Source organism: Mobula hypostoma, chromosome 20 (genome assembly GCF_963921235.1).
Source record: "Mobula hypostoma chromosome 20, sMobHyp1.1, whole genome shotgun sequence".
NCBI classification, from domain to species: Eukaryota; Metazoa; Chordata; class Chondrichthyes; order Myliobatiformes; family Myliobatidae; genus Mobula; species Mobula hypostoma.
In genome coordinates, this window is record NC_086116.1 from 48,136,260 (window position 1) to 48,148,399 (window position 12,140).

The 12,140-nt window shown below is 41.0% G+C and overlaps 1 protein-coding gene across 1 annotated transcript in view; it reads right to left on the reverse strand.

The window, feature by feature from the left end:
- LOC134359491 (lysine-specific demethylase RSBN1L-like) overlaps positions 1 to 11,157 on the reverse strand; it is a 77,166-nt gene extending 66,009 nt beyond the window's left edge. Inside the window, exon 1 of the mRNA XM_063072823.1 lies at positions 8,949 to 11,157. Within this exon, the coding sequence (XP_062928893.1) occupies positions 8,949 to 9,453 (505 nt within the window). The 5' untranslated portion in view covers positions 9,454 to 11,157. The remainder of the gene's footprint in view (positions 1 to 8,948) is intronic.
- Between the last annotated feature and the right edge of the window lie 983 nt (positions 11,158 to 12,140).

The following is a 12,140-nucleotide window of genomic DNA, read 5'->3' on the forward strand; positions in this document are numbered from 1 at the left end:
GGACTGTCAGATGTTCTTGTCCATTTGACAAGTAGGAATCCAGGAGTGAGACTGATCGGCTGGTTGAGTGATGTCACAATAACATCGCATTCAATATCAGCAAGAGTGATATTGTCACGGGTCAATTATGAGCATCATTGTGGAGATTTTAGCTGCTTCTTAGAGAAAATTATGGTGAGATTGGATAGAAATGTTCAAAATTATGATGGTAAATATTGAGACTTATTCTGGTATTTGGAAGGTTGTTAGCTAAATACAGGATCTAATTGTCTAACTCAAAGTGTCTACATACACGATACCCTGCTTAGCTTAGCACTTCAAAACACTAGTATGTCATAGCTTTCACTGCTGGAGTTACATACCTCCTGTACATTGAAAAAGACATCTGCTCAAATTATGCACAGCACTTCAGGAATGTGGTGCAAGTCCCTGCTCTGCTTTCAAACAGGAATGACATGGTGATCATGATACGGATCAGTTCTGTGTGGCTTAAACTGTTGAGACATTGGGCTGAGGCTGCCTATATGGTCTGGGCAGGTTGAGACAAGTGCAATGCTGAAATGCCAGTCTTGGGTTACATAATGGCCGGCATGGTGAGTGTGAGCCTTTGGTGGAGGCGAGCTGTGCTTGGTGTTAACAGATTGTTTGGACTATGTGACTTCTCTGTCTCTCTCATCACATCCTATTTGTCCATGATTGTAACTGTTACCTCCCCTGCCAACCTCTGGTTTGACTGCACCTCCCTTCCTACACTGGAAATTTCTCTAAAATAACACTCCAGACTGGCAAAAGCTGAGCCAATCAAAGTGACAGAGTGATGGCTGCTGGTGATGAAAGACTTTAGCATGCATGTGATCTTTTAACATAAAGGCAGCCACTCCTGGTCCTCAGTAATGTGCCACACGGATACAGCCCTGAGCCCATGTGTTAGTGCTGAGTGGCTGCACTACTCTCCTGAGCACAACCAACACCAGCTGCCACAGGCAGCTTTTGATCTGTGGCTCACTCTATACTGAGCCCTGCAACAGTAAGATAATTTTGTTTCCTTGCTGCAGGAGTAACACTCAAGAGTTGAGCTCTCAAACAGGTTTCTGGTATACTGGTGTGAGTTACCCTACTATCTAATGTTAAAATAGTCATGTTTAGTTCTTCCAGAATACAGATTTTCTTAAATCTAGAAGTATATTCTAAGTGTTAAGTGAGATACCAGTGTGTGGAAACAATGGGAGAAACAAAGTTCAAAGTCGTTTTAATTTAATAATGCTAATTGATCTTGGTGTGGGAGTATTCTCTGATGAAATTACACAAGTACTCTCTCCACAGGGAATATTGCTGAGGCATAACTTGAGATGAGAATTGAAGATTAGTAAGTTTGATAGATCAAACATTGAACTTATTTTTTCCACTTATAAAGTTGTTTAAAGTTATACATAATATAAAGTGTCTAAGCTCAGTAAGAAATTTGGAGCAACTTGTTTATTCAGAGTGGAAAGAATATGGAACACGTTGACACAAGCTATATGATGTTTAAGGGGTGGGTTTAAAGCAAAGCCAGGTAAGCATGTTAAAAATAAAAAGTGAAATGTTGATCAGAGTTCAATGTGGACCTGTCTGCTGTTTACATACAAATCACAAACCACAAGGGAGGCCATTCAGCCCACCTTCATGTGAAAGGCCTATTCTGTGAAGTACCACACTTTTTTCTCACAGGCCCCAATCTGAAGGAGAAATCTTCTCCCCGCCTTCTTTTTGAGCCAGCAACAAAATAATAATCTACTCTAGGAAATATACAGTATGTTGTGAAGTATACATCTCATTTGAAAATTTGCTCTTTGCAATGCCCAGACTAACAAACACTTTCATCAATCAGGGCAATGAGCATAAAATTTGAAGTTATGCTGCAAATTGTATAGACTTTAGGACTGGGCACTATTTGGAGAATTATGCGCAGTTCTAACTGCCACACTACAGGAAAGATGTGAAGGCTTTAAAGACTGAATAAAGGGATATTTAAAGGAAAGTTGGAAGAACTTCAATTGTTTTCTCTAGAGCATCGGAGGCTGAGGGGCAACCAAAATGAAATATTAAATTATGCCAAACAGACAGCACAGTCTTTTTCTCCAGGGTGGAAATGCAAATACTAGAGGGTAAAGGCTTAAGATGAGAAGAGGAAAGTTTCAAAGAAGATGTGCAGGGAAAGTATTTTTTTTAAACAGAGGGTGGTAAGTGCCTGGAAAGAATGCATTGCCATGGGAGTTGGTAGAAGCCAATATAATAGTAGTGCTCAAGAGGCATTTGGACAGACACTCAAACAGGTAAAGAACAGAGAGATACAGACCACAGGCAGTTTGATGAGATTAGTTTAGTTGGCATCACTGTGGGTGCAGATATGAAGGCTGAAGGGCCTTTCCTGGTGTAGTACTATTCTAAGTTCCAAATGTTAATCAAAACAATAAACAAGAACATTATTTCATTCAACGTTCTGGCATCACAATGAATCTGCAGTTTGATTGCATCATGTACTAAAATTATGCCAACAAACAGCCAAACTAGCTGATAACGCTTCAGGTAGAGAAGCATTATTGGCAATTTATCTGGGCCTAATATGTTGATTATAAGATATGCTTAAGATAAAATTATAAGAAGGTTAGGACTTTATTTAATTTAACCAAGACAAGCAGTTTGGTAGCATTTTTGTAAGAAAACCCACCATTTTCATTGAGCATCTCCAGTGAGCACCCTCAAAGCACACTGGAGTAGAATTTCAAAGTTTAAAGTACATACATGTCTTCATATACAGTACTATGCAAAAATCTTGGGCACATATATATCACTAGGGTGTCTAAGACTTTTGCACAGTACTGAATATTATGCCTTTCCAGTTACCAAATAACACTTAATACTATTGAGCTAATTTCTGTTTCATAACCACCTTCCTATTTTAACCAACATACAGTACTGTGCAACCCGAATATTCATTTTCTTATGAGCAAACACAGTAAATCCAAGAAACACAACAATCAATGAAAGACCACATCCAACAGGATGGACAAACAATCAATATGCAAAAGACAATGAACTATGTAAATACAAAAGAGAAAAATAATATCAATGAATAAGCAATAAATATCAGGAACATGAAGTGAAGAGTCCTTGAGACTGAATCCATAGGTTGTGGGAACAGTTCGATGATGGGAAGTTATCCCCTCTGGTTCAAGAGCCTGATGAAATACCAGTTCCTGAATCTGCAAATTTACATAATGAAATAAAAATTATGCAACAAAAGTCAGCATGGTTTAATTGTTATTGACAGATATTAAGAACTCACTTGTAGAGGCCCACAGTGCAACAACAACAACATTTTGATCACAATGAATACAGGTTACATTTGTGGACTAAAAACCAGAGGTCTAAACTAGCAACCTATAATCACCGAGATGAATATCCTTAACATGTTTAGTGATTATTTGGGGTTTCCTCTGAAATATTGGTCTCCCCCTCTGAGAGCCCATAAAATCAAAATTAACCTATAACAATTTAAAGGATTCAAATTCCACACACGTCAGCAGGGAAATTTAAATTCAGTTACTTACCAATTCTGGAATAAAGCCAATATTTGTAATGGTAACCATGAAAGTAGCAGTTCATTGCAAGAAAACAAAATCTCCATACACTAATGCCATGTAAGCATTCTGACTACTAAAATCCAAAATAAATAGAAAACACTAGTAATACTAAATGACTAGGAGTATTGTAAATAGGAATATGAATTTAACATTACAAGTTGATGACTTTTTATCAGTTTTGATTGCTCATTCACAATTGCTACATAACCTCTTAAGTATTTTCAGCACCTTATGTTCAATAACATCCTTGAGACCATAAGGCATACTGTAGGGGCAGAATTACACCATTCAGCCCATTGAATCTGTTCTGCCATTTACTTTGCCCCTCAACACCACTCTCCTGCCTTCTCCCCATGACTTTTGACACCCTTGCTAATTAAGAACCTATCGACCTCCACTTCAGATACCAAATGACTTGGCCTCCAGAGCCGTCAGTGGCAAAGAATTCAACAGGTTCACCACCCCCCTGACCAATATTCCTCATCTCTGTTCTAAACACGTCTTCCTACTGAGACTATGCCTTCTGATTCCTAGACTCTCTCAATATTGAAAACATCCTCTTCACCTCTACTCTATCTAGGCCTTTTAATATTCAGTAAGTTTCAATGAGATCCCCCTCATTTTTCTAAACTCCAGTGAGCACAAGCCCATAGCCATACAATCCTCATATGTTAGCCCTTTCATTCCCAGGATCATCCTCATGAACCTCCTCTGGAGCCTCTCCAATGCCAGCACTTCCTTCCTTACATCTGACACCCAAAACTGTTCACAATACTCCAAATGTGGTCTGAACAATGCTTTATAAATCTTCAGATTTACATCTTTGGTTTTATAGTCTATCAAAATGAATGGTAACATTGTATTTACATTCCTTACTACTAACTCACCTGCAAGTTAACCTTTAGAGAAACCTGCACTAAGACTTCGAAGTCCCTTTGCACCTCCAATTTCTGAATTTGCTCCCCATTAAGAAAATAGTCTTCACTTCTGTTTTTCCTACCAAATTGCATGGCCATACACTTCTCTAAACTCGATTCCATTTGCCAATTCTTTGTCCATTCTCTTAATCTGTCCAGGTCCTTGGACAGAGGAAGTCCTTCTGCAAACTCCCTGCTTCTTCAACATTACCTGCACCCCTGTTATCTTTGTATCTTCTGTCCACTTGGCCAAAAAGCCATCAATTCTATCACTTCAGGGGATGCAAACTTTTCTTATTTCACGGACCCCTCCCATTAACCGAGAGGTCTGTGAACCCCAGATCTAGAGCATTAACATGCACACAGCGGCCACTTTATTAGGTACTTCCTGTATCTAATAAAGTGACCACTGAGTCTACGTCTGTGGTCTTTTGCTGCTGAAGCCCATCCATTTCAAGGTTTGGCAGGTTGTGCATTCATAGATGCTCTTCTGGATACCACTGTTCTAACACGTGCTTATTTGAGTTGCTGTCACCTTCCTCTCAGCTTGAACCAGTCTGGCCATTCTCTTCTGTACTCTGTCATTAACAGGACTTTCATGTTTGCCCACAGAACTGCCTTTCATTGGAAGTTTTATTTTTGTTTTTTTACATCATTGTCCATAAACCGTAGAGACTGTTGTGCATGAAAACTCATAATATCAGCAGTTTCTGAGATACTCAAACCACCCTGCCTGGCACCAACAATCATTCCACAATCAAAGTCACTTAGATCACATTTCATCCCCATTCTGATGTTTGGTCTGATCGACAACTAAATCTCTTGACCATGCCTCCATGTTTTTATGCATTGAGCTGTTGCCACATGATTGGCTGCTTAGATATTTGCATAAATGAGCAGCTGAACAGGTGTAGCTAACAAAGTGGCCACTGAGTATATAAACGGGAAAAGTAGTGGACCCAACACTGATGCCTGTGGAACATCACTACTGCCAACCAACTGGAAATCTCCCCCTGTATTCCCACTTTTTTTGCCTTCTGCCAGCCAATCTTCTGTCCATGCTAGTATCTTTCCTGTAAAGTAATGGACTTTTGACTTGCTTAGCAGCCTCATGTGTGGGCACCTTGTCAAAATCCAAGAAAACAACATTCACTGACTCTCTTATCTATCCTGCCTGTTACTTCAGCAAAGAATTACAACAGATCTGTATGGCAAGTTTTCCCCTCAAGGAAACCATGGTGACTTCATTCTGTTTTATCACGTGCCTCCAAATACCATGAAGCCTCATCCTTAATAATGGAAACATATCAATTACTAATTGATAATTAATAACCCTTTAGGGAAAGAAACCTACCATTTGTAACATTTTAGGCTATTCATAGTTGAATGTCTCTAATATATGGTTAGTTTTTAAATGTCCTCTGCTATATCAAAACCTTTAGATAAATTAAGATTCTAGATTAAATAGGAATAAAATAATTACTTGAATTTGCTGAGTTTACTTGAATTCAGAAGACCATAACATGACTTGTATAATTATGTCCTGCTCGTTCAAATCTTCCAACGAGCTTCATTTGAATAGTGCACAATCCCAAGGACAATGTGATTAATGTGAGAATAGGTTGAAAAATTAAAGTAACAGACAATTTGGAATCTCAGGGTCATACTTTGAGTCTGGCTGAAGACTTTTCATTAAGGGTCACCACACATGCATCTATCTCCATAGTGCCAGATGCAATGCAAGTAGTGAATAATACTAAACTGAAAAATGTGTTGGTAAATAACTTTCACCTGGGATGTGTGTGAATCCTGAATGATTAGGAAGGATATGGTGAGAGGGTAGGCATTACAGCTTCGTTTCTCACTGCCACTTTTTCACTTTACACCACCACCCCTTCAACCAAGTAATTAAATTACTCCTGCTATTTACTTTTGCATAGACTTCATGATCCCTTTTCAAGACTCTACAATCATTTTAATTTTTTCCAATATTAAAAAAAGACCCAAAATCCACCAGTTGTATTTTTCACAGATGCTCATGATTTGGTGACAAATTACAGTATCTTCTACGTTATAATTTTTGCAGAATGCAGTATTTCACTTTAGTACAAAAATATGAAGAGGTGATCTAGCTACCACACAATACAAGTGACTAGTTAAATCAAACTTGAAAAGTTGTGTTCAGCAGCATTTCAGGATGTGGCAAAAAGTGGGAGGGCAATACCCAAACAGGCAGGCAATATTCTGACATAGTCATGTTCACACAATAATATTGTTCAGCTGGCCCCTGGAGTGCTCCATCACTATCCCTGGGCACATCACACCTCATAAACATGGTCAACTTACAAGATGTTGCAGCATTGTATATGGTAAAGGAAGAGTGGACGTGCAAGTCCTCTTTCATTCAGAAGTCACTAGGTTGCTGCAAGTGCAAGAGAAATATGAGACTATTATACATATCATTTTCAACCCTCGACTTAAGATGGTCCTAAGCCCAGCTACAAGAGGAGCAAGGTTGGACATGGGACTAACAAACCCACCCTGTAAAACCCAGTGCTACAGAAACGTCAGTAGAGGCTCCAAAGATCTTATCCCTGGGAGAGACAGGATCTCCGATGGGCTACACCTTGAAAGTCTGAAAGACTGGTCCAGGACAGAGGATTCCGTCAAACTGCTGTTGGTGACCTTTGCTCCTGTAAGGATGATGGGCTTACAAAGAATAAACAATGAATCTGCTGCATTTCCTCCATACCAATTATTTAATTAAGAGCAAAACTGTAGCTCATAATCCAAGAGACAACAGATGCTGGAAGTCTAGAACAAGGTGGAGGAACCTGATGGGTTTAGTAGTATCGAAAGAGGAAAATGGACAGTCAACGTTTCAGGTAATGTTGACGCCACCCGAAATGTCAACTGTCTATTGCTGTTCATAGGTGCTGCCTGACCTGTTGAGTTCCTCCAACTCCTTTGTATGGTGCTCCAATATTCCAGGTGTGGTTTTACCAAGGCCCTGTATAATTGCCATAAGACATCTTTACGAAGAAGGCCAATATTATTAACTGTCCACTGCACTTAAATGTGTATTGGGACATACAAGTCCACATCTGAACAAGGGCCCTTCCCAATTTGCATTACATTTTTTTTTCTACAAGTGGAAAATCACATTCTCTCCAGGTGCATTTCCTTGAGTTGACAAGATTAGAAGTGTGAATGTTGATAAATCCAAAATGCTCAGTTTCAAACGCAATCTGGTAGATTAATAAAGCAACCCATCCATACATGGCATAAAACCTAGATTAACATTCAGGCATAAGTGATATGTAGCAAATATAATCTGTACTACTTTTAGGTGAGCAACTATAACCATTACCATCACCGTTATCTTCATAGTCTTCCATAAATATGCAGGAGAGTTTACTAAATCCAGGAATCGACATTACTAATGAGAATATTAACAGAAAAAGCCACATAAATATTGTGGTTACAAGGTCAAGCCATTGGCTAGATACTTCAGAGGGATGGATTCAACTGGATCTCCAAAACCTATCTATAAAGCAGAAGTCAGGAGTGTAAGGCCCTTCACTTACCTGGAGTTCCACCTAAAGTAATTCTGGATTATCCAGAACACAGAAACCCTCTTGAATTCCATTTCATAGCACACTGAACATTCACTCTCTCCACTATTATTGCAACGTAACAGCATCATGTATGACCATCTGCAACTTGAAGTACTTTGACAACTCCTCCAAAACCCACAATTTCTATTGCCCACAAGGGCAACAGCCTCGTGTAAATAACTGCACTTGTAAGCTTTCCTCCAAGTGTCACTATAACTCATTGCTGCTTAGTCAATGTAAGTGTGTCTGAACCATCTGCAATAACAGAGGATACCTTCTAGCTCAGACTGTTGCTACTTAAGAATTCAAGTGGTCACTGCCATTTTCTAAAAGCTAATTAGAAATTAGCAATAAATGTTGCCCTTACCTACATATTACTTTTCATGACATAGGGGTATAGATATGAGACTTTAACATAAAAGAAAGTGGTACAGCATAAATTAGATGGAACTGAATTGAACCTGTGAATGAGTGACTATTAGCTTACTAGAAATAATTAATGTTAAATAAAAATATTTATGCAGTACAAAACATATCAACTTGATGACGTTCTACTTTATAACATCTAATTGCCAGATCTGCATTCTAATAGTGAGACCATAAAGATCGGTAATCGCTACATGACATCTGACATTTTGAGGTCGATTTGCAGATCTCCGAGACTTGCCTGGCGCCAAAAATTCATTTGGAACCAGTTGTTCCATTAAGATTATCAACGATATAAACAAAAACACTGGGTAATGCATACATCTGAACCCAATTTATCTACAACATGTGCAAAACTGTACCTTTCTGGAGCAATTTGACGTCACCGTTTTCTTTCTTGGCCCTGTGCTTCTTCTCCTTCTCTTTGCTGGTGTTGTACTTTTCTTTGGAAGGTTTACTGGATTTCGAGTGGAGATAGAGCGAAGAGGTCACGGAACTGTAGAGAGTGCTAGGAACGGGAGCTGCCACTGTATATTTAGAGCTAACACCAAGTTCCGGGCAACGTTTGTTGGTGTTACCGCTGCCCTTCTCCCGATCTCTGTCCCTGTCTTTCCCATCATTATCCTTCTCCACCGGCAACAAACTAGCCGGCGGATTGGCGCCACGCACTTCCACCGTGGGCTTATGGTAACCTTCGGGCAACGGTTGCATCTTCCTTTTCTTTGTTGCAGTTTTATTATGCTCCGATGAGGCATTCAAAGCCGAGTTCGCTTTGAGAACCTCTGCGTTGGGAGTTGACGACAGATCGGAGCGCTCGGCACTGTCGTCTTTCTCCACCACAACGCGAATATAACTCAACTGCGCCATCTTGAACCTTGGTCAAAAATGTCCTGCTTTTTTTGGTGTAGTCATCCAAATCGGAGCACGAACTGCGGGTGTTGATTGGCCGCGCTGCGCGTCAATCGCATATCGGGGCCGCTTCCGCTAAAGTTGAGAGCGGAAAGGAGAACGTCAGGAAAAGAGAGGGATTTCCGGCCCCGAGTGCGGAGAGGCTCTGTGGCATAATGGCAGAAGAAGGAGTTGTCCTCTCCCCCCCCCCGGGACAAAACCATAACATTTAAAGCAATTGCACCACCACTGTAGTACTATTTAACTAACGCACACTCCACGCAACCGGAAAAGCTGCAGCACTTCAGTCAGGCAACTTTCTTTCGCGTCCAGCGCAATAGGTTCCGGGGTGACGGGGGGGGGGGAGGAGGAGGACGCCCTCCCGCCGGTTTTCCAGCGGCGCGCGAGTCCCCGGGCCCCGGGCCGCGCGCCGCCGACGTCACCAACGGTTAAGCTGGCCGCCGCTGAGTCCGGGAGACGGCGATGGCGCCGCTCATCTCCGGGGAGCCCTCCCGGGCTTGTGGTCGGTGGTATTTCTCCGTATTCGTGGATGCTCGGACCCGCTTCCTCGCAATCGCCGGCAGCCGTTGCTTTAGCGGGCAAGGAGAAAGGTCTTTGCAATCGGGGTTTGCGGAGGGAGACAGGAACATCAGCAGCGGGGTGCGGGAAGAAAGAGGAATTATACAAGTTTCCGGTTGACTGGGAGTGGATGTAAGGAGACCGAAAACGTCCTTTCCTCTCGACCCGCTGTCTGCCTCCAGCCGACTGTGTGGTGCCAGTTTCCAGCATCTGCACTCTCTTGCGCCTAAAGAATGTCCGGTTTTGTTCGAAAGATAAAAGTTGAGCTAGAAAGACTTGGTGGTCAGGATTGGATGTCATGGGACCGGCACCGTAGCTTAGTGGTTAGCACAATGCTTTACAGTACCAGATACTCGGGTTCGTTTCCTGCCAGGGGTTTGTACGTCCCACAGTCCAAAGGCCTACTTACCGGTTGGTAACACACATCAAAGTTGCTGGTGAACGCAGCAGGCCAGGCAGCATCTCTCAGAAGAGGTACAGTCGACGTTTCAGGCTGAGACCCTTCGTCAGGAAACCCTTCGGCCCGAAACGTCGACTGTACCTCTTCCTAGAGATGCTGCATTCACTAGCAACTTTTATGCGTGTGGCTTGAAATTCCAGCGTCTGCAGATTTCCTCGTGTTACTGGTTGGTAGGTTATTTGGGCATTATAAATTGACCCATGATTAGTCTAGGGTTAAATCGGGGGCTGCTGGGCGGTGCGATTCGAAGCGCTATATCGCCATAAATTTGCGTGAAGATACAAAACTCTTTAATTCAAACCAAAATCTGGTTTGAAATAGATCTTTTAAAATCTACGAACACTTGATTTAGGAGTTGACTGTGATGGATATAAAAGTATGATAGCAAAACAGCAATGCATGTTCAGAAACATACTAAGTTGATAGGTAACATTTATCCCTGTTTAAGGCAAAAGGTAAAGTGTGCAGCTGTTGGTAGGTGAAATTGAGAATAGTGTTGAATTGAGTATTGTAAATTGTCCTGTGATTAGGCTAGAGTTACACAAGTGGCTAGTTGAGCCTGTAAAGGCCTAATCAGTATCAGTGCTGTATTTCTAAATAAATAAAATAAAAAATAAATGGCAGAAAAATTGAGCAATAATTTTGACTTCATGAAAGTGAATATACAAAACCTTGGAAAACTGATGGATTAAAGATGAAAAAATTTTCGTTTGTTCTGAGAAATTAACTTTCATAAACAAAAGTAATTAGTGAGATTGAAAGGCAATAAATCTCAGCAAATTAATATAGATGGTAAATGTCACATCAAGACTATATTAGACGGATGGTGGTGGTCAGTGTGGAAATCTGTAACTAGTGGTGTTTTGCAGGGATGTAAACTGGAACCTCTTCTGTTTGGGGTACATACCTGTATATATGACCTGGAGGAAAATGGAGATGGGTAGATTAGTAAATTTGCAGACGATGTGACGATTGGTGGTGCTGTGCATAGTGCAGGAGACTGTGAAAGGATGCAGAGGGAATATAGCTCAACTGCAGATATGGATGGAGAAATGGCAGATGGCGTTTAACCTGGCCAAATCTGAAGTAGTGTATTCTGGGAAATCAAATGTGAACAGACACTACAGTGTTGATGGCAAGACGCTTAACAGTGCTGTTGTGCAGAGGGATCTTGCAAGTCTATAGCTCCCTGAAAGTTACAATGCGGGTTGATACGATGGTAAAGATGGCATATAGCTTGCTTGCCTTGATTTGTCGAAATGAGTTCAGGAATTGGGAAGTTATGTTGCGGCTTTATAAAACTTTGGTTAGGTATTGCATTCAGTTTTCGGTTGTCCCATTACATGAAGATGTCAAGTATTTGGAGAGCTGCAAAAGAGGATAACCAGGATGCTGCCTGGATTAGAGGGCATGGGTAAGTTCAAAAGAAATTTTCAGGGCAAGTTTTTTTCTGTGGATTCAGAGGCTGAGGGGAGATAGAGGTTTATAAAATTATGAGAGGCATAGATAGACCTTTTTATTCCAGGGTTGAAATGTCTAATACCAAAATGCATGCATTTAAGGTGAGTGGTGGGTAACTTCAAAGGAAATATGCAGGGTGAGATTTTTTTCCATACGGAGTGTGGTG